Below are 22,272 nucleotides of genomic sequence, written 5' to 3' on the forward strand. Positions count from 1 at the left end.
CTGGGAGGCAAAGTGAACTGCATGTTGGGGTAAAGAGATCATGTTCATCATGGGACACACGTTTTCTGTTTGGTGGTAGGGTCGATTTGATAGATAGGGCTTTAAAATGTAAAGTTTTGAAAACTGCTTAACATGGCACATGAGGAGAAAAGTCTTTGTTTACCTTGATTCACATGTTGCATGTTCAAAGTTCAGCCAGAAAAAAAAAGAGGTAAAATGTCAACACCAACGACTCCAAGTTTAGTTTTCCTCAAATGTTTCACTTTGAAACACAAAAAAGTCAAACTCTGACGCAGGGTTGTGTTACAGTAATGTATGTGATTCCAACTTTGATGCACACATCCACTGCTGAATCTTTGCTCTGCTTGGGATTAGACTAATTTAAATAAAATGGTATTTCTTTACTTAAGAAAAGATAAATCCACAGATGTTCATGTTGTTGAAGGTCCCCGCTGGTATCTCCAGGGCAGCATCTGCAGTGAAGTTGTGATGATCAGACTCAATGTGCGTTTCTGGCAGCGATGAATGATACAAAGACTATAGTGGAAAATTAAATCTGTTAAAGTCATTAGCTAATAATTATCAGCATCAGACGTGGTTACTTGAGATGAATCGATCCTTCTCCGTTAGGACCTGAAACACTGAAATGTGTCATATACTCTTATTTCTAGCTGGGTAAAGTTTATGGTATTGAGTCCTACGTGCTGTCGCCTGCTGAGACCAAGGACCTGTATCCTCTGATGAACGTGGATGATCTGTACGGAACCCTGTATGTTCCAAAGGACGGCACCATGGACCCGGCCGGCACCTGCACCACGCTGAGCAGAGCTGCCACAGCCAGGGGAGCCAAGGTAAACTGCAGTGATACACTAACTAGCTCTTTTGCTGGTTGGACCATGAATATGTTTTTCTAACCAACACACAAACTGGTTAGTGAGTCAGGTGAGTGGCTGCTGCTGCTGCTGTGTTTGTGCGTGTTTACCAAAACACAGTACAGTGTAAAAATAGCATCCTTATCTAAACAAGAGAATCTATTAAAGATGGTCATCTCATTACCTTGTGCCGACAAATCATTAATTGCTGTTTCAAAGAGACAATATTTCCTCTTGAACCTGCATGTTTATGATGGTCCCAGTCTACTGTAATTATCTTGAATGATGAATGAACCCAATATAAGCAGTAACTCAAAGGAAATGTATTCCAAAGTGCTTTACATAAAAATAATATATATAGAGAAAATTTCGGTTTTGAATAAAAATGTTTAAGACAAGTGGTCGTACTCGTAAAACGCAGCCTGGAGGATCATGTCTTTTACTATTTGGCTTTGGCTTATGTCACAATTCATAAATCACCTTAATTAGCCTCACAAAGCCAAAGCTACTTGAAGCCACTGAGGCCATGTGATCCTTGTGTGTATTGTTATGTTGAAATGTTGAAGAGCTCAGCCAACCTGCACTTTACTATTGAGCTCTTTGCTCTCAGAGAGTGATTATGAAAGTATCAATAGGAATATTAAGTACTGCAAAAATTGTGTCATACCACTATCACAGTATCACAATATAGACTATAAATCTTTTCACATGTTCCCATCTTTTCAGTGGACATTACAACTTTACAACTCCTCTGCCAGGGTGGAGCAGCCCAAATACTGTATCTCCATGTTGCGTGAGAATAACTCCACCTTTCTGTCTTAACACTAGGTGATTGAGAACTGCCCTGTGACCGGCATCACCGTGCACACAGACGACTTCGGGGTGAAGAGGGTGAGGGCAGTGGAGACCCCCCACGGGACAATTGAAACGTCTTGTGTGGTGAACTGTGCAGGTGAGACTAACTAACTCATCCTCCCTAGACACCTAAAGTTACAGCTGACGAGGAGTTTGGTTTAGTTAGAGATGGAAAAGAAACATTGAGTTGTGCACTGACTGGACACAGTTTGTGGAAACTGGTGTTAAAGCAGCTTTTCATACTTGCTGGTACACATATAGTATTTTTCTTGAAATTGCTTCTCTTCTGGATGCAATATGATTTTTGTCTCTGTTTGTTTCTTGCAGGTGTGTGGGCCCCCAAGCTCGGGGAAATGGCCGGAGTCAGGGTGCCTCTTGTGGCGATGCATCATGCCTATGTGGTGACGGAGAGAATTGAAGGCATACAGGTAAGACCAGCCGCCACCCGTCATGTCCAAAAAAAAAAATTAAACCATTAAATAAACCATTGGCACAGTATTGTGTTAAGGTCCTGATATCAAATATCAAATATGTCCCAAAAGTCCAGAAGTTTTGTATTGTCATTAATATGAGACACTCATAATCGTGCAGTATAATTGTAAAGCTTGGACTTTAATGTTACTATTGCTGCTTTATTTGAAATACGCCCAGTCAAATGTCGACTGTAAGATTTAATTGTCCCTTTAATTCCCCTTTGAGACAGAAATTCTTTCCTTTGTGTGTATTGCTTTCATGTGAACAATAGGGGGCACTATGGCCACAGAGATTTCAGACTGTGTGTTTGTGTGTGGTGGTGTGTGTGTAGTGAGGAAGTGTGTTTGCTTGTTTGTGTAAGAGATAGAGGCAGATTGATTTGTTTAAACACATAAATGTCAGTCATGTGTTCGTATTCAGGAGCATCAGTGAGACCTGTTTGTGCAGCTACACTGCTCGCTCACATGATCCACTGTAATTGTGACCGTGTGTTTTTGTGTGTCTGTGTGTGTGTGTGTGTGTTGGATTTATTGAGTGTACACATGCATGACTGTGCTCATCCTCTAGAGGCTGGTGGTTTTAGACGGGCTGTCAGAGCTTTCCCGTGTTATGTAGTTTAAGAGCAGCTTAACCAGCATTACTGCTACATCATGCACACTGACATGAGCCCCCCCCACACACACAGAATGACACACTCGCACTCTGGGATGCCAGGGGGAAATATGTTCCCATCATGCCGTGCAACTTCAGATCAAACCTGCCTTGCTGACTGCAGATCTGTGGGTGAATCCTTTAAGTTGAAGAAGGTAGCCGGGCCAGCTGACGGTAGCCGGTGTTTGCTTTCATCTGTGTGAGCACATGAAGGACAGAATGTACTGCAGTGCTCAGTATCGATCACAGAGAGGAAGCTGCCTGGCTGAGCCACGCTGAGCCTGCCAGAGAGAAAGGAGCAGTTGGGCTTTTATTAAATGGGTTTGGTTTTTTCCAAATGTCAGCTCGCTCACTGGTATTTTGGTTCCTGTACCCAGAGCCAGTTGACTTTGGCATAAACGGCTCTCAGGACAGGATGAGTACAAATGGCACAACATCCTCCAGGCGTCACTATTCATCGGACACTTGTATCCACACCAGGGTGAATGTTTCCCTCTGTTGTGCGGTTGAAAGAAGATTTCATGGTTTTCCAGCTGCAGTGACACATGCATAAAGAAACGCCGAGGCTCGTTACGTTGTGTCATGGTTTGTGCTGCTGGTGCTGTAGATTTGAATGGTTGTTATGTCTTGTGTTGTTTACACAGTGTGTAAAGCACCAAGCAGCACTGAAAACCAAATCAGAGTCTGAGTCACAGCTGCACATTGTCTGCACAGGAGCCATAAAGTGCTCAATCTGCATTTTCCTACTGCATACTTGTGTTCTTATGTGTTTAAACCGGGATCAGAGGGAAATGGCATTTCACATTTAACATATGGCCGAAGTGAAATAAAGTTGACTCTGACTTTAAAGGATGTAATGGGAACACCAGCTTTTTTAAGGTGATGGCATGAGTTTTTTTTTTCAGCAGCTTCATTTCCAGACAATTTACTTGTAAGTTTAGTCGAGTATCTGGTTCAAAAAGCCAACAAACATTTGATGGTATGGTTTCCGATCTGTTAAAGTCTGACTGTTTGTCTCATCATCATAAAGTTTATTCTCTATTAACCGAGCTCTTTAAAACTGACAAATAACAAGTGAACACTCAATTATCCTTATCTCTACTTGCGTATATTTCATGTTTTGATGCTTACCCTTTCACTTTTGCAGAACATGCCAAATGTCAGGGACCATGATGCATCAGTGTACCTGCGGCTCCAAGGTGACGCCCTGTCTGTGGGCGGCTACGAACAAAACCCCATCTTCTGGGACGAGGTAAGCTCGAGTGTTAACTAATGATCGACCAGCTCGTTCTCGGTCAATGGCGACTGAAACCTCACCTCTGTGTGTGACTGAGTGAGACGTGATGTGAATTAACTTTAATCCTGTTTATATAGTTTATATAGTTCCCATTCTCTCTGTCAGTTTGACCTCGTCCTGTTTTTGAGCCGGTCTATCTTTCTCTCGTCTTCATTACTTACTGCTGTATTAACTTGGAGGTCAAACCTTATTCTTTACAGGACTCATAAACCTCTGTGAGTGTGGAAGGAAGTTCTTTATGCTAGTGTAATCCTTTTTGAATTGGTCCATTATAAGTAAAAGTCCTGCACTCTAAATTTAGTAGAAGTAAAAGTGTGAAAGTGCCATAAAGCACAAGAGAGCAAAAGTTAGGAAAATATCCTTTATATCCAATAGTTGGATGAGAAGACTATTGCCCCAATCATGACATCTCCCCTGTTTTTATAGCTTCAAGTAACTAAAACAAAACCATCTTTGAGAAAAACATACATAGATTGAGCTTTTAGTTTGGCCCATGTCTCATCCACTAACGTGAAGGAGGACTACTGCAGCCAGCCACCAGGGGGCTATCTAGATGGTCTGACAGTAATTGGACAGTACTTTGACACATTTAATTACAGAAGCCATTAGAAAAGTAAGACAACACATTGCTCGTAATAGTCTCAAAAAGAGTTTTGTGTTTTTTGGGGAATATCAAGTGTCTTATTACCTTCACACCAGATATTGAATTTCTAATGGGCGGACTGATGAGCATAATCCATGCTCCAAAGGAAAACGTGTGAACACCCACAAACCTTGTATTTTTAGGTTCACTCGCTGGAAAATAGCTTTTATTGGAACATTAAAACCGAAGCGTCTCTGTAAAAGACGGAAATAACAAGTGGCTGTGAAAAAACAAATCATTCAAGCTGTCCTTTGGCAGCTATAAAAAAAAAAAAGCAACTCCACAGGCAGTGCTTTTTACGTACTTACTGACTCTTTTAAAGAGAGTGGTTTATTTTTTATTTTGCAGATCGATCTTTATAAAAGCCTGAGAATCAACAGGTGGTCTTCGTGCTAATGGAAGTGTACTTTCTCTCAAGGACACAGCTTTTCAGTTTGTCTCTGATCCGGTCCCGGTGCTCCCTGGGGATCAGTTCTTCACACCTCAGTCGCTCCCGTTTGATTTTATTCCTTCAAACCTGTCGAAAGCAATGCTGCCCTTCAACCTGTGCCATTCACAAGTAACGATTTCTAGCTGCATCCACCCCATTCATGTGGGAGAATCAGTAATGAAATGCAAAGGATTTGAAATAGTATATCAATATCAGCAATCAATTTAATTCTATTAAGATAATGTTGCCTCTTCAACCGATTTCTTTTGTCGAGATAATGTAAACAATTATGATAAATGTTCAGTTATTGTAAAAAGTGGCCAAAGATCAAATCTTCTCGCCTCTCGGTGACTTGACGACTTGTTCTCTTTCCCGCTGTCTTCCTATCTGCACCTTAGAAGATTTCTTTGTGCACGAAGCCGCGTCTTTTGTTCTCGTTCTGCAGCCGAGCGTTTGCTTTGATGTTTCGAGGCGGAAGGAGGAAGAAAGCGCAGATACAGAAAGGAGAATTAGCGGGGAGACGGGAGAGAATAGAGGAAGCCTGCTGAGTGAAGATGAGCGAGATCGATGGCTCGGGAGGGATTGAGAGGAGAAGTGTCGGCGTCCGGGACAAAGAGCGGCGCTCCTCACACACTCCGGTGTCGGTGCTCAGCAATAACGCACAAACTCTTTGTTCACATGAAAGCGGCTGCCGTCAGCTTATACCTTCCATGTGACATTCAGGTCTTAATCAAAATTGAAAGTGTCACCACTGACGTTCATTGTACAGCCACAGGGAAGTGCTCTCAGTTTGCCTACAGCTCCTTTGTGCAACTGCTGACTGCTTCAACTTGAATAAATGCTTTTATTCAACACTTCAGGCATTTAAGGGAATAAGTTGATGCTGTTATCCAGAGCGATAGTTGTATAATGTGTAAGCGGGAGCTGCATTACACAGTCCAGAGCATCCAGGATGGAAAAGATCTCCTGTGAATCCAAGATGGAGAAGGCCTGAGAGGAGAGGATGAGCAGATCAGTGCAGGGATAGAGGGAGATATACACGTGACTGATAAACTCGCAGCACAGAGCCCAAGGTGGTGAGCTGGACTTACAGATTCTGAGCTCAGCCACATTTGAGTAGGAGGGGGAGAAGTTGGAGGGCGAGTCGGTCTGTGCTGCTCTGGGTGAGTTGCTGGAGCTTACAGCTGAGTTCTGGCCCGGATGAAGAAGAGGGAGTTTGCCGAGGGCCCCGGAGCTGGGAGCCAATTAGAGCTTGGACCAAATACTGAGAGAGGAGGGGTTTGATTTGACAGATTCACGTTCCCGGGTGAGAAAGAGTAGATTCAGAAGACGGGACGTGTTGCAGCTGCAGTGGGCACCGCACTCACACAGGATCATGTTTAACTTGATCTCGATCAGGTTTTTACTGAAGTAGGTCAACAGTGATGAGGAAGAGAGAGAAGAAGGAGCTCATCAGTCTGAGAGGGGGGGGGCACCTGCATTGGACATCAGTGTAGACACGTTGATTAGTTTTCTCAGGAGACTTCTAAAAAGAAAATATGAAAGAAGCATTGGCGATTCAAGCATGTAGCATTAGCTATGTAAACGGGTACTAATTTACATTTTCCGTAAAATGTTTGCCTTTAAATTTTCTCAATGTAAGATGTTCTTTTTTGTCTGTGTTTTCTTTCCCAGGTGTCTGATAAGTTCGCCTTCAGTTTGTTCGACCTGGACTGGGATGTATTCACGCAACATATTGAGGGCGCGATTAACAGAGTCCCCAGTTTGGAGCAGACTGGCATCAAGTCCACTGTCTGTGGTCCAGGTATGAACACACACACACACACACACACACACACACATTTCCACAGAAATCCTGTGGAGCCTTCTTGTAAATGTCTGTAACATTCTGCACGACAGCAGGGGAACAAGCAACTGTAATGGCACTTTTTAAATTGGACACATTCTAATTTAAAAGTGGAACGTATCCATCTGTAAAATATCATGTTCACCGCCGCCCTACTGCTCCTGAATACCAGAACCATGTGTCTATGTGTCATGTTTGTAGAGGAGATAGTTTGATTAGTTCAAGCCCGACTCCTTGTCCGGGAAATATCACGTCGCCGAGTTGCCCGAGCCAATCTGTTGCTGTGCAGCCTGGAGAGTTTCACCGTCATATTATGATGCAGCTGTTTGGGTTGTGAGAGAAAGAGAGAGAAGGATTCTATGAGGTGTTCTGAGAATGACGGAAAGGAAACAGAGGGTGGAAGGAGGGAAGGAAGGAAGGGAAGGAAAAGTTGAGATATATGAAGGAAGGAAGGAAAACTTTTATCTATTTAAGTGTGTTTAATTTACATTAGAACACAACCCTGTATATCTAATTTACATCAGTACACAAACCTAAGTGATAGATATTCACCGTGAGCATACTGAGTCCTTGACTTCTTTACTTAGAAAGAGATCAACCTGAATAGAGAGGAACTCTTCACCATGATCCAGGTACTAAGAGTACGAGGAGTATCATCTCTATGTCCTCAGGAGGATAGAAAAATGATTAAAACACCACTTGGGGAAAGTTTTGATGCTGTTAACTACTTCAAAATGTTTTCCTGTGGTACATTCGGCAGATAATTGAATATGGCTGATGAACCACTTACTGTGTACCATAAAGCAAACACACATGCACTCAGGACATAAGAGAGAGTGCGTCTGGGTATTTTTAGCCTCAGTGAGTGAAGTACTTGACCTTGGATCTTCTGCTCTTTAAGTTCCATTCAATAGCACAACTGAAGTACTTCTTCATGCTCTCTGAACATAAACACTTATTTTACCAAGGTAATTAATAACTGAAGCTGCAAACATAAACCTTTTATTAGAGTTGGTGTAAATTGTATTTATTTGAATATTCCTTAAACGTCCACATTACACAAAGTAAAGATTTAAAAATGTCACTGGAGTCTAATAAAAGTATTATTAAGCTGCACTGAGAACAGTTCACCTCTGTGTTTTACCTGTTGTGAGCTGCCTCTGTTTCCCCTGATGCCAACAGAGTCTCTCCCTCTTTGTGTTTGTTTTCAGAATCGTTCACGGCCGACCATAAGCCGCTGATGGGAGAAGCACCAGAGGTCAGAGGCTTCTTCCTGGGATGCGGCTTCAACAGCGCGGGTACGTGCCTCCGGGGCAGAGAGACGGAAAGGGGCGTAGGGGGGGGGATTTAAAAGAAACAAAAGAACAGAAAGAGAAATGAAGGGTTCACGATGATACCGGAGTGTAAAGACAAATCTCCGGTCCAATTGTTTGCCTCATAATCTTTACCTCAAACAAATTCTACGACTCACTCACTGCGATGTTTGTTTGAAGTGCTTGGTTATGAGCTTCCCCTTGAGGAAACGCCAAAGTGATAGAGCTAGAAAGGTCAGAGGAATCTTCAGTGGCAAAATAAACAGGACAAAAACAAGCACGGAGAAGTGGTCCAAGAGTGTTTCGACCCAGCAGCCGCCAATCTCCGTGGACACTCAACGTACAGATGAATAATGGAGTGCTTTCAGAGTCCAAGGAGGAGACGAACACACACACACACACACACACACACACAGTAACACACAATCACATACCAACCACGTCCCAAGTCCCTTTATTACTTCACTCACAGATGAGCTTACCTCTGACATTACAGGGGGAGGAAAGCGAGCGTCTCGGCAATCTGCAGAACGCAGATAGAGGGGGAGTAAAGGGTAAAGCCATCGCCATTAGTGTTGGGAGAAAGCTTTCTCCTGCGAATGACTCCAGGGGTCGAGACGGGTTTCATGACAATCGCTTGGGATGGGCCGAGAGTCGTAACGAGTCAGCATAAAGTGGTTCCAACGTTCACACAAACAGAGTGACCTTGGATCTGACTTTTGACGGATTCTTGGATTTCTTGAGCAACTCCTCCCTCTCTTTCTTATTCCCCCAACATTTGACATCTCGTACAATTAATTGTTAGACATTAAACAGAACACAAAAACAGATCATTTTGATAATTGATTCGTTGTGGCAAAAACAAATGAACAAAGCCACAAATGTACAAGTTCATCATTGTAAATTTTTTTTTTTTTTGCACAGGTTAGCTTCGGTTTCCAAGCGATCACTAAAACTTTGTACATGACGAGTTATATTCGTTGCCTGGCAACCTTCAGGTGCTGACTCTTGGAGTCAAAACCACTTTTTAACGAGGGAGAGCATTTATTTATTGTGATTACGGTTCTTTAATTGCTTTTAACTGCCGCACCTCCGACCCGGCAGCATCACCATCATGCTCATAATCACAATAATGAGCACCTTCCCCGGTATAATGGCGAGCCGAGTCCTTTCATCTCATTAGACGGCTCAGGAAATTGCCCGTATCTAAAGCAGTGCTCCACAGAGACTGAAAAAAAAGCCATTGGGTTTTGTGTCATAATGCTTCTTGTTGCTTTCAGCTATGAGACCAGATTCTCTCATCTAGTCACAGTTGTGCTTTGGAGGACGCAGAGAAAAGTGGAAGATATGATGGCAGTGAGGTGGTTGGAAGTTCTGTAGAAACAGCATAAACTGAAATGTGCTGTTGCCTCAGATTTGAATAAAGTCAAACAACAATGACAGTTGATTTGATACCAACATAACAACAATGCAGATATGAAGCTATCAGCCGGGTCGTTGAGCTTAGCATAAAGACTGGAAACAGAGAGACATGGTTTGTGTTAGTTAGGGCTGAAAATAATACCTTTTCAATAATATAATTCTTAATTTTTTTTTGATTAATTGATTTCTCTGTAAGATATGTATTAAATTAGAAATATGTTCAATTTAGTTATGACTTCTATTCTAGACTATGAATATGTTACAAAATAATGAATTCCTTAATGTTTTAATGGACAGTAAAAAAGGAATAATTTACAATTGAAATAATTATTAAATTAAGTAATAAATGTAGAAATGTAATTAGAAATGCAAATTTTTTGTCAGGCATTTAAAAGGGCAATTTCGGTTCCCATTTGCTTTTCCTTTTTAATTTACCAACTGTCTTTTCTTTTTCCATTAGCTGTTCAATTTGCTCAGTCTCCTTTAAGCCTCTCTTCTAACACTGTTTAGGTGTCTACATAACTTATCCCGCAAATATACACAGTATATATAATTACAGGTTTGCTGATGATGGGGAAGAGTAAACACAGCAATCTGCCTTTCTCCCTCTTTAAAAGCGTCTTGTTTGTTTGCAACATCGCTGTCAATTTCATGAAAGAGGCAGCGAGCAAATATCCAACGACAATCTGAGAGCGACGCAGATGTGTGAAGAGGGAATGAAGGATAATGACATAGAAAGGAACAAATGTTTCCACGGCATCAACAAGCAATGATGGAGTGAGACACCAGAAGCAGGGGAGGAGGAGAAGGGGAAGTTCGGAGGCGTTGATGGAGGGATGACAAGATGCATGGAAGGAAGAGTGAGGGGTTCACACGCAGATAAACGCTCGCACATGAGCGTGGTTATCTCTGGTGACATTCATCAGTGCCACCTCGCCCTGCTGCTCTTTGGACAATTCCATCATCTCCTTCTTTCACTGTCCTCCCTCTGTCTCTCCACCATCCATCCATCCATCCATCCATCCTGCCCGCCACTCAAACGTCCACCCGGGCTTTACTAGGAGTGACAGTGCCCACGATTTAGTGGAGTGATAAGAGATGGAGGGAGATGGATGAAGGAGGGATGCACACATTCCTCTTTCATACACACATGATATATATATATCGAGGCAACACAAAACTGAAAGGGAGCAGCTATATAACGCAGCAGTTTGGGGTCTGGATGGATTGAATTCCCCATGTTGCTGTGTGAGTTGATATAAAGCGACTGCTGCAGCCGCTCTGTGCAGCTGATGAGGTCAGTTGGCCCAGGGGCAGCTGTGAGCGGGGGTCAAATGATGGTGCAAAGGTCAAAGCAATCCACTTTAGGTCATGTGACAGAGGCTGTGGCAGAGGAAAAAAATCGGTTTTTGTTCAGGTTGTTCATCTCATTCCAGAGTGGTTTTTGTCCAAATACCGGTTATTTTTATTATCAGTTAATCAATTTCTTTCTCCGAACTGATCTCTTTAACATTTAATTTGTTAAATATCAGAAAAGAGTGAAATCACAGTTTTTCAGTCCAAGGTGACAGCTTTTGGTTTGTTTGACGACCTATCAGGAATTTTCTTTAAAAGACAGCATTACAATGATTATAATAATTATTTAATTATAAATAATAATGTTTTGTGGCAATTCTAATAGAAAGAGATATAAAGAATAATTCTCATGTTCAATAAACTCAAACCTATGAGGGAGAATAAACAAATTAATTTGTCATATTATGAGATTAAAGTCACAATTTTGGGGGAATGATATACCTGCGTTAATATTATACACATATAATACAATGCGACTGGCAGTTTGTGTGACGTTGCTGCTCTGTGTGTGTCAGGCATGATGCTGGGAGGAGGCTGTGGTCGAGAGCTGGCTCACTGGATCATACACGGCCGCCCTGAGAAGGACATGTATGGATACGACATCAGGTACATCAGTGCACTCAAGTATCTTATAAAAACACAAAGGGTATGAGCCGTGGCAGCTATAAACCCTTTCTATCGGTTTGGTGTCACTCGTCACAGATATCATTCTGAGCCTTCGACTTTATCAAAGAGCAGCAGGAGAACCTGAATAATAGCAAAGCCTCAATGTGACTTTTAATGAGCGCTGATCTTTTGAATTCCCCTCCCTCCTGTCTCAGGCGTTTCCACAACTCGCTGACGGACAACGTGAGCTGGATCAGAGAGAGGAGCCACGAGTCGTATGCTAAAAACTACTCCGTGGTGTTCCCCTTCGACGAGCCGCTGGCCAGTCGCAACATGAGGAAAGACCCGTTCCATCAGGTACCATGAGCGGCTTGATCTCCACACTGAAACACAACGTGTCTCGAGGAGTTCGAGGAAACAAGCCGAACCTACGGCTCCCGGCTGATGAGTCATTTGGTTCAGGGCAGCACAGGCTTCAATTGCAAAGAAATCTCTTGGAAAAGAAGTGAAAAGAAGGATGAAGTAACAACTGATAACCAAAACAACGTCACACAACAACCTTTGTGCATTTACAGTATTATTTTAGGTTGGTGCTCTAGGTTAATTATATCCTGAATACACACATTAAGTTATTGAACTCTTAAGGTCAAGCAAGTCCTGTATGTGTCGTAACTACTCCTGATTAGTGTTGGTGTTATTGTTAGAGTATAAAGTGAGCGCAGGTCAGCGGGGGAGTGACGAGGGAGGCACACAACACAATACGGCACAAAAGGAACATGGCGGAAACCAGATAGTTGTTAATGTGAATGGAATTAACCCACATGAGCAATAATAAGCCCTTATAAATGTTGTGTTGCTCAGTTAACTGCCCGGCCATACTTCGAATATAAAGCAGAACATTTAAAATGTGCATGTTTTGAGATGCAGCATAAAAAGCATTTTGTAGTCCTATTGACTTAAAGTGAAATGAAGTGACGGTTGAGCTGTAAAACAATCACATCCTTTCAATTTGAACAGAATAATGACACAACCAAAAGCAAACATCTTAGATAATAGATAATTTTCTTGTGCTTCGCTGGGAAATGTTACAAATCATTAAATTGAACCTTGGTTTTATCCAAGCACTTTCAGTTAAGTAAGAAGGGATTTTACTTTATGAGATAAAGGGTTGTGCGTGTGCTCCCAGGATTCAGACAGACACCTGTTGGAAAGGTCAGTACGTCACAGGACCAGTCATCTTTCAGCATTTCCTGTATTTGTCGAGGTTGCATGACTCACTGCTTTTCTCTCTTTTACCCGTTCGATTTCTGCTCTGCTCTGCTTCAACCTCTCGCTCTCTGTCCTGTGTTTCTTCTTCTGGCCTTTACTCATGTTTCCTCTGATATTCTCTCGTTATCACATCTTCGCCCCAACACAATCCTCTCTTCCTCTCTTCACCCTGTGCGTTTCTCCCTCTTCCTGTGGTCTCGGTCCTTGTTACAGTCTGTTTTTCCGTGAGAGAGGGAGGTGTGCCGCTGTTTCCGTCGCTCTATTAGCCTCTTTAACCTCACTGTCTGGATGACTAATTGAGGTGGTGATGTGCTGGTGACGGAGCAAATCAACAGATTAAACGATGCAGAAACCCGGGCTCGAACATCTGTATGCACATCTGTACAGAGAAGACGATAAATAGAGGAGAAGAGGGAGTGTAGCTCTCCCTCACCTTGTCCTGCCTCCCCCCTTCCTCCTTCTCTCTCTCCCCTTCTCTCCCCCTCTCTCCTCTGGTCGGAATTAAAGGCAAATATATTCATGCGCGAGGCAGTTACCAGTGTAACACACCCCCAGCAGCTAGATTTATTAATGCGATCGCTGCCAACACAACTACAAATTATAGACTTAGGGTCCGTAGCCCGGCCCCCGATGTCGCTCAGCTTCCTTTTTCTCTTCAGTGCAACACAGTGTCTTAATGGGACTTGCCACCATATTTGATACGTTAATTAGCAATGCTTTCCTGTTGCAAACTTCTCTTTGATATGTTGGGTGGATGTATTTACTTTTATTTTGCTTTATTGGTGTAAAACCATCTCCTCATAGACGTTTTAAAAACCAGTTGTCGCTTGGAACTTAGCTCTCAATGACCCTCCTCGGATGGGGCATTAACATGCATCGTGGGCCACAAGTGGAAAGCACAGGTACCTCAGATCACACCTGACGTGCGTCTCCATGTGCTCGAGCGACGCTTCAGATCGGATCTCACTTCCTCGCTCGATATGCAAATGCAGTAAACACGTAGCCTACATCAAACAGAGGAAGAAATTATGCATCTCTCAGGCAAACCAAGTTATCCGAGATGTTTGGCTCTGCTGTTTTACGTATGTGAAGAAGCCAGTTTACACAATTTAAGGAGAATGAGTCTGACGGAGTACATACTTGTATCCGTCAGTAAAGCCCAGGACACAGTGTGTACCTCCGACTCTAGTCTGAGCAATCACATCTCAATGGCCCCTCAATGCATCTTCAATGCTTTCAGACCTGTACTCAGTGCTGTTCATTTACGACCGGATCACAAAGGTGCATGTCAGGGCCGGATTTGAACAAGGCCAATAAATCATTCCAATGAATCGCAGCATGCAGCGTCACTCTGATCCATCGTCCTCTTCTGCACTAACACGACATCTAAAGAAGAAAACTCCCACTTTTTATCACAGCTTTCTCCAATCGATTAAGTGCAGGGTCAGCCATTATCATGTTACGGTTAATGTAATTACGCCGTCAGATTTGATGGGAGCTGGCTACAGAGCGGAGCACTCAGGTAGCCAGGCTGCATCTCGAAGGAGAGCAGAGTCCCTGAGAGAGCGGCTCAGTCCAACCCTCGGCTGCGAGCCCATTAGCCCCTGCTAATCACTCATTGCGGGCCATCACCTAGCAACTAGCCTTCCTGCTGCTGCACAGCCTCAGAGAAATGCAGGGGGGGGGGGGGGCAGCGAAAACAGAAAAACACTAGAACAGTCTGTTTGTTATTATTTTTTTTAAAGAGCCTTTGTTCGTGATTCTTTGTTTGCATTTAATCATGACGCCATATGTTATGGCTAATAAGTATTCAAGAGGGTTGATTGGTCACGGGAGCTGTTGAGGTAATGAGATGGTCTACTTCTACAAGCTCATATTCACAGCTCAAGCAGGCGCATCTCCGACACTCACACGTTTCCACCACCTCGGTAGCAGGCGCAGTAAATATAGCTCAGTGTGGGAAGGTTTGGCAAGAGACAGCTAGCTGCCTGCTAGGAGGAAAGCATAGCAGAACATATACCTACCAACTGTGGGCGACTGTCAGTTTTAACAAGGAGGACGAGCGCTGAGTATCTAATATTAAATACTTCAACAGGCTTCAAGAGACCAAGTATTAACAAGCGTCCTATATTTACAAGACTTTGAGCTAAAACAGTTTTTTTTTTTCATCACTTCTCATCAGCTCCTCCCTTGTAAGAGTTTTAATATTGGGCGAAAGTTAATTTGCATGTAGTGAAAAAACAGCAGAGAATTACTTTTTATAATCACCCGACTGCAGTTCCTCTCTGATTGTTCAGTGTGGTAAATAAAGTTAGTTCTATAATCTGTAAGTAGCCACAATCATTATTTAGTGCTTGTTTAGAAAACAATAGTCAAAATGGCCTCATACTTGATATCTGTGGTTGCTCTGTCAGTGAATTCTTTCTCGATTACAGATGTGAACATGTGCTTTTAAATAGAAAAAGAAAGGATTTGCATTCGTTAGGTTTGTTCCAACACAAATCAAAGCTTCTCATCCTTGTATATTTTACCTTTAACCTGTGTGTGTGTGTGTGTGTGTGTGATTGTTTGTTTAGGTGCTGACTGAGCAGGGCTGTGTGTTCCAGGAGAGACACGGCTGGGAGAGACCTGGCTGGTTCAACAAAGACGGGCCTGCGCCTGTGAGACACACACACACACACACACAGACACACACACACACATCCCCATTCACACGATTGATTTATTTACTTCCATATATTGACAAAAGGCACTTGGAACAACATGCTAGTCTTTTCTGAATAGGACCTGTTTGAACAAGCTGACTGCCAGTAACAGACCACACTGACCTCTCTACACTTAATGATCAACGATAGATAATTAATAATGATTAATCTACTTCTCTCTATTATCTCTTGTCTTTGTTATTACACAGGTTAAAGACTATGATTACTATGGAGCTTATGACACTCAAACGAATGTGGACCACAAGTACAGCGATCTGCTGGGGAAGGAGTACACCTTCGACTTCCCCCCGCATCACGACGCGGTGAGTATAAACGTGTGTGTGTGAGACAATGTGTGTGTATGCTGCCCAGTAGACCAACGTTCGTTAACTGGATAAAAAATATTCTGGCGGTCAGATGAGTGTGAACATGAAGCTTCCCCAGAGATGAGCGAACGCGTGGCCTCATGGGAAATAACGGCCCTGGACGGCTAGAGGAGTGTAGTCTGTGAGTTTTATGGTGCGTGAAGGAGTTTGAGGGGGAGAGCCAGACTCCCTCAGCGGCTCGGAGGACAAATCACAGAGAGACGATGACAATCTTGATGTAAAAAAACCTTGCTATAAGTTTCCCCTTTGATATAAAAGTGTCGTGATGAATGTTGCCTCCAAGGATCGAGCTCCAAAGATGCACTGTCATCGTAGAAAAGTCCCGTTTGTCAAACAACAGGAAACGATTTTTTCAATGTCATCGTTTGGGCATGCGTCGTGATTTTTTTTATATTTTTCTCTCTAAATGCAGATTAAGAGCGAGTGCCTCTCATGTAGACACGGTGTGGCTGTGTTTGACATGTCCTACTTTGGAAAGTTTTATCTCACCGGACCAGATGCCAAGAAGGCGGCTGATTGGCTGTTCACTGCTGATGTCAACAAGAAACCAGGTCAGTCTGGCTGCTACCGATACACACACGGAGCGCACACACCGCACGCACAGGCACAGACAGATGGAGGCGGAGATTGACTGACAGAGTGAAGAGGTCCAATACACGGATAGAAAATCTCAACAAGGTGACAGCACAGTAGGAAAACACTCCACGCTTCCACAAACTCTCAAGAAATACCCCTTCTGCATGTATAATATAATATAATCTCTTAGTGGCGCTGGAGAAAGTGGTGGCTGGGGAGACTTCATCGCCTGATCTATTTGTAACTTACCTGCCCGCTCCCTGCAGTCACAGACGTGTCGGGGGCGTACAGGAAATAGATATCTGTCAGTTTGTCTCAAAGAACTGCCACAGAGCAAATTACCGCTCTGCACAAGAGATCTGGGGGACGCTGGTCTCAAGCAGGGACGCTTAGTGTTCACGCCCAACAGAGGCAGAACCGAGTGACATCCCTTCTGGAGCCAGAAAAGTTCCTCTTCAAGCCTTAAGATCTAGTGTTCAACAAACTCCAGGAAATGTTTTGTACCCATTTCAATCGCCACCTGGTGGCTGGCTGCAGTATAGATCGTAAATCCTGCCTCCTCCATGTCATTGTATGGGACATAGACCAAACAAAGTACAAGACAAATTAAGTTTTGTCAGAATGCATGCAATGATTGACATCTGAGACTGACTCCCCATTGGTTGGGTGCATGTATCGATGGGACCTCCGACCTCCAACAGCTACTGCTCATAATCTGGCTCCAAATGCGTCTTCCATCTTTACATACAGTCCATATGTGATGCTTTCTGTGAGGGACTGTGCAGGAGAAGTCAGACAAATATATATTTAATTTATTTTGATCCCATAAAAGAGTTCAAAAGAACAGTAACATCCACTTTAACTTGTAGCTTCTTGAAACAACCTTTATTTGTCGCTCACTCCCTCTTTCTGTTTTCCAGTTCTTTACATTTAACACTTAAAGGGTTGATTGTTGCTCAAAGAATATTTCAAATTAAACTTCGCCGACACATTAAGCCCCTATTTTCTTTGATTCCCCCGAGAGGATGAAACTCTGTTATCAATCATTCAGTCCAATGAGAGATGACAGTCACATATTAACATGTCACTTCATCCATCAGCTCCTTCGGCCGATGGGAAGACGCACACGTTCCGCTCTCGTTATTAGACACAGACGTCTTCTTTATGAATATCTGTGTTAATTGATGCTCTCGGCCCTCATTGGGTGTTAATGTGTTCCATATTTCAGTCATTTCCTCTGTAGCCATTGTTCAAAAGAGACGTGGTTCACATGTCGACAGACTGTCTGTGTTCCCTGGAGGCAGAGGGTGATAATGATTGCTGCATAAAAAAAATTATAGTAACAAAGCCGCGAAAGAAGTTTAAACAAAACACAAAAAAATCATAATTATTCACACATGAGATGCAGGAAAGCACAGCAAATAATATACTCACCAAGAATCAGTTATTAACAGAAAAATTAACCCAGATTCAGGTTGATTTTATTATTTATTTCAAGATTGCTGTCGACTTGGTTCCAAGAGAGCGCACACTTGAAATTGGCCCACAAATTACGCCTCTAGAATTAAGCGAGTGTGTGTGTGTGTGTGTGTCTGTGTTCCAGGCTCCACTGTGTATACCTGCATGCTGAACAAAAGAGGAGGGGCAGAGGCTGACCTGACGGTGAGCAGACTGGAGCCCGGCGCCGCCATGCTGCCCCTGGCACCAGAATCCAACGGTGAGAAACTGTGTGTCTGTGTATCCTTTGTTGTATCCTTTCCTTCTTATTTCAATCTTCCCAGCACCTTGAATCTACCTCTGTAAGTGAAACGGGCTTTGTAAATAAAATAGCCTCGCCTTGCTTTGTCATTCCGTCACTGTTGTCTTTTGTCAGCTGTCGTTTTTTATTCCTTGTGGGATTCATCATTGTGTTGCGTCGCAGTTGAGATGTATTGTAGTTTTATTCTGTGCCCTTTGTTGTTCTGTCTCCCGACTCATCTCAACAGTCCTGCTGGATTCATCACCACTAAAGTTAGATGCAGATCCATTTGTTTTACTTTCTTTAACATTTTGGACATTTTTACTTTTCTCAGGGAATAATATATTGATTTGAAAGGGAGTTGTGCACTCTGAGTGTGATTTTTGTTTATGACTTAAATATATTGAGGTGACACAGCTTGTTTAGACAAATATATTATTTAATATATAAGTGCATTTTAATGTTACGTGTTCAAACCTCTCTGTCTCTATTTCTTTGGTTGTATTTTCATGTTGTTATAAATTAACATACTGTAGTTTTTAGTGTGTCGTTCTGCTGAAAGGTTTTCTGTCAGTTGCTCCATCTTCCTTTTTCTCTGTCCCACCCCTCTTAATCATTTCCTTCCTCTCTCCCCCCCCACCGCTCCAGGTGATGCATACTACCTGGCCATCGGAGGCGGCGTCGCCGAGCACAACTGGAACCACATCAGAACCGTTCTTCAGGACCAAGGTTTCCGCTGCCAGCTGACAGACCACTCTGAGGAGATGGGCATGCTCAGCATCCAGGGACCGAAGAGGTGGGACAGTAATGGAGGAGTGGGAGGGGGAGATGGCCGCGAATGAATAGGAGCGGTGACGTGATTTATGTTTCCAGCTTTATGGTCATAAGATGGATTGTGATTCACACCCTGGGCACAAGAGGGAAACTGAAAATACCAACTACTGGATCCATAAAAGCAGGTTAAGTGTCTTTTCTCAAGATCTGGAAATAGACATAAGAGGAAAGCAGAAGTTCGGGTTGACTCTGAACAGAACATAGAAGGAGCAAGGTTCAAGGTTAATTCTGCACTTTGAGGTCGGCATCTGCTGTTAAACTTATATCTGCAATCATGTAACTGTTGCATCATATAACCCCACAGTGGAAACTGGTCACCCTACTAACTACAACTAACCCTAATCCACCCTGAAGCAGTTCTCTGTCTCAGAGGATGAGCTTCAGCGTGTTATTAGTGTGGAGCCTGATGCATCACATTTCCATAATTAAAATGACTCCTACAGAATCACGTCTCATCGTCTGCACTGTCGGCGATGCTTATCCCCATGTGTAAACACTGAGCTAATTGTCAAATAGCGTTAATCAAATATTTTTAAATCAGGTGTAATTATGCGGCTTAGCAGTGATTCAAAGTTGCAGATTTTTATGATCCTTTAATGTGGACAACCAGGGATTACATATGAATACCATCAGACACTGGGCTTATCGCAGACTGTGGTGTGTACATAGATGAAGCTGCTTGTTTCCATTGGATGAGCCTCTGGATCTGTTATTTAGTCAACTAACTCTCCTGGCTTTTTGAATTTATTGATCTGTGTCTCTAGATCTCTAGTCTGGACTTGGTTGTTTTGTTTTTTTAGAAAGCTTTATTAAATCGCTCAGGATGGAGAGAGGGTTGTCTACTATCCAGAAGGTTGTTGGTACGATCCCGTGTTCTTGGTCAAGATATTGGACCCAAAATTTCCCCTGAAGGCTGTGCTGGCATTGTGTGAATGGTGTGAAGTGTTGTATGTGAATGGTTGAATGCATTTGTACTGTGAAGGTCTTTGAGGGGTCGATAAGATGGTAAAATGGTAGCTCCAGTTTTCTTGTTTTCTTGTTATTGGAGTTTTTCTCAGTAAATGTCTTTAACTCACTAATCAAATAACCTGATCTTTGTTTATCAGCAGCACCATCATGCATTGGTTTCCTCATCTGAAGATGCTCTTTCGCGTTTGGACCGAGGCGGCACTCCGAGCTTGTCACTTTCTTCTTTCTTCCTACAGTTATCCTTTGTTCTTCACTCAAAGTGCAAGCCGGCCACTTTTCCCTCTTCCCGAGCTCGTTCTCTGAGCTCCTCATCTTCTATCTCTTTCTTCCCCTCTCACCTCCTTCCTCCTCGTCTTTGTTCCTCCATCTCACCAGCAGCAGGGTTCAGGCCACTCTGTTCTCTGTGTGGGCTGCGCCTTCTGTTTTCTTGTCTCTTAGTCCTTGTGTCTCTAGATTTTTATCCAGCTCTTTCGCAGCCTCCTCTCCCCGCTCCTCCTTTATGGCTCTGCCGCTTGTTCTCTGTGCGCTCATCCCCTTCTTTTCAAAATATCTATATCTCTCTTGCTTTTGTTGCTCGCATCAAACCAAAAATCAATAGATCACAAGGTCGCGGATTCTAAAATTGAGACCAAAACGTCCACGATCAGATATCGTGATACAGGATTTAGAAACTGCGATACTCTAAAACCCAACCCTCTGCCTCCAAGTTTTTGTTTTGTCTGTTTGTTGTTGTAGGAATGATTAGAAAATACATGGACTACTTTTAAACTTGAAGAAAACCAGTAAGGGTCAGGAACTTTGTTTCAATCTATGAGACAGATTCCAAGCGACAAGTTCACGGACTAAAGTCTGTATGGACAGTGAAAACGTTACGAATGATTCAGCTGCAGACAGCTATATAATGCAACTACTGTTATTATGATTAAACATTTGATTTATTATGAAACTGTGGCAGGACCAATTAGAAGATGACCCGCTGCCACAGTCTAGATTATTAATGGGAAACCCTGTTTTGAAATGGAGGCATATGCATTAGCCTCGGCAAAAGAATCCATTCTTGTTACTAATATAACAAAATAAATGTTTGTTTCTCAATGTAGGGAGAGCCATACACTTTGTAAATAATACATTTCTTGACTTTGGTCCACTCACGCCCACAGTAGAACTTAGGTTAGTTTAATAAACTCAAGATGGATGCAGACCTCAGGGTAAATTCTATTCAGCTATGTCGGTGCATTATGGATCGCCCCTATCCCAGAAAACACAAACAAAAAAATCCAGGTTTTGGGCGAACCATGGATTTGTAGAATTGTGGCACCCCTATTCATAATAGATACACACACACACACACATTATGATACTGATTATGGAGCTCATTGAGTTTTCTAGAGCATTCAAAGCATACTCTGCTTCTGAGTGTCTGTGTTTGAGTGCATGTTTGAGTGTGTATGTGTGTTTGTGTGTAAAGTCTTAACAAGATTGGCGTCTCTCTGCACAGAGCTGTAATGATTCTCAGCTCCTCCGTATTGTCTCCACCAAGTACCAATGTTTGGGTCTCATGAAGCAAATTGATCTCCTTAAAGCTGGAGAGGAGAGAGGAAATTAGAGCCTTTATGGATGTTTGTCAGTGTTTTCCTTCCCAGAAATGTCTGATTCAGATTCTCTGGAGAGAGGGATGTCACTAAGCTCAGCAGACTCCCTCTCTCACAGCTTGGCAGGGCGGTCCAAAGGGCGAAGCTAGTGCCTGCTCGGTTCAATGTTTCACAAACCTAATTTCTAACATGTGAAATTGTGGGATATCCTTAAAGAAGCGCCACGAGTGTTTGAATCCATCCTCGGATCCAGAGCTGAGACACATTCAATTTGCAAGTCAGTGAAACAAATTGGTGGTTGCAGGACCCCTGTACCACACACAAACACACACACACACACACAGACACACACAAACACACACACACACACACACACAGAGAGCCATTCACTGATTATATATAGCTAATTGGCCTTGCTCTCGGGTTCTTGAGTTCAGT

General features: G+C 42.9%; 1 protein-coding gene across 1 annotated transcript in view; it reads left to right on the forward strand.

Moving 5' to 3' along the window:
* The window catches only part of sardh (sarcosine dehydrogenase), a 32,998-nt gene that overhangs the window by 2,968 nt on the left and 7,758 nt on the right, over nt 1-22,272 (forward strand). The window contains exons 5-17 of the mRNA XM_053410770.1: nt 672-851; nt 1,701-1,824; nt 2,055-2,155; nt 4,000-4,104; nt 6,897-7,026; nt 8,280-8,366; nt 11,675-11,765; nt 11,981-12,122; nt 15,611-15,694; nt 15,949-16,062; nt 16,538-16,676; nt 18,305-18,418; nt 19,088-19,235. Coding sequence (XP_053266745.1) covers nt 672-851; nt 1,701-1,824; nt 2,055-2,155; nt 4,000-4,104; nt 6,897-7,026; nt 8,280-8,366; nt 11,675-11,765; nt 11,981-12,122; nt 15,611-15,694; nt 15,949-16,062; nt 16,538-16,676; nt 18,305-18,418; nt 19,088-19,235 — 1,559 coding nt within the window. The remainder of the gene's footprint in view (nt 1-671; nt 852-1,700; nt 1,825-2,054; nt 2,156-3,999; nt 4,105-6,896; nt 7,027-8,279; nt 8,367-11,674; nt 11,766-11,980; nt 12,123-15,610; nt 15,695-15,948; nt 16,063-16,537; nt 16,677-18,304; nt 18,419-19,087; nt 19,236-22,272) is intronic.

The sequence above is a fragment of the Pleuronectes platessa genome, chromosome 19, assembly GCF_947347685.1.
Source record: "Pleuronectes platessa chromosome 19, fPlePla1.1, whole genome shotgun sequence".
NCBI classification, from domain to species: Eukaryota; Metazoa; Chordata; class Actinopteri; order Pleuronectiformes; family Pleuronectidae; genus Pleuronectes; species Pleuronectes platessa.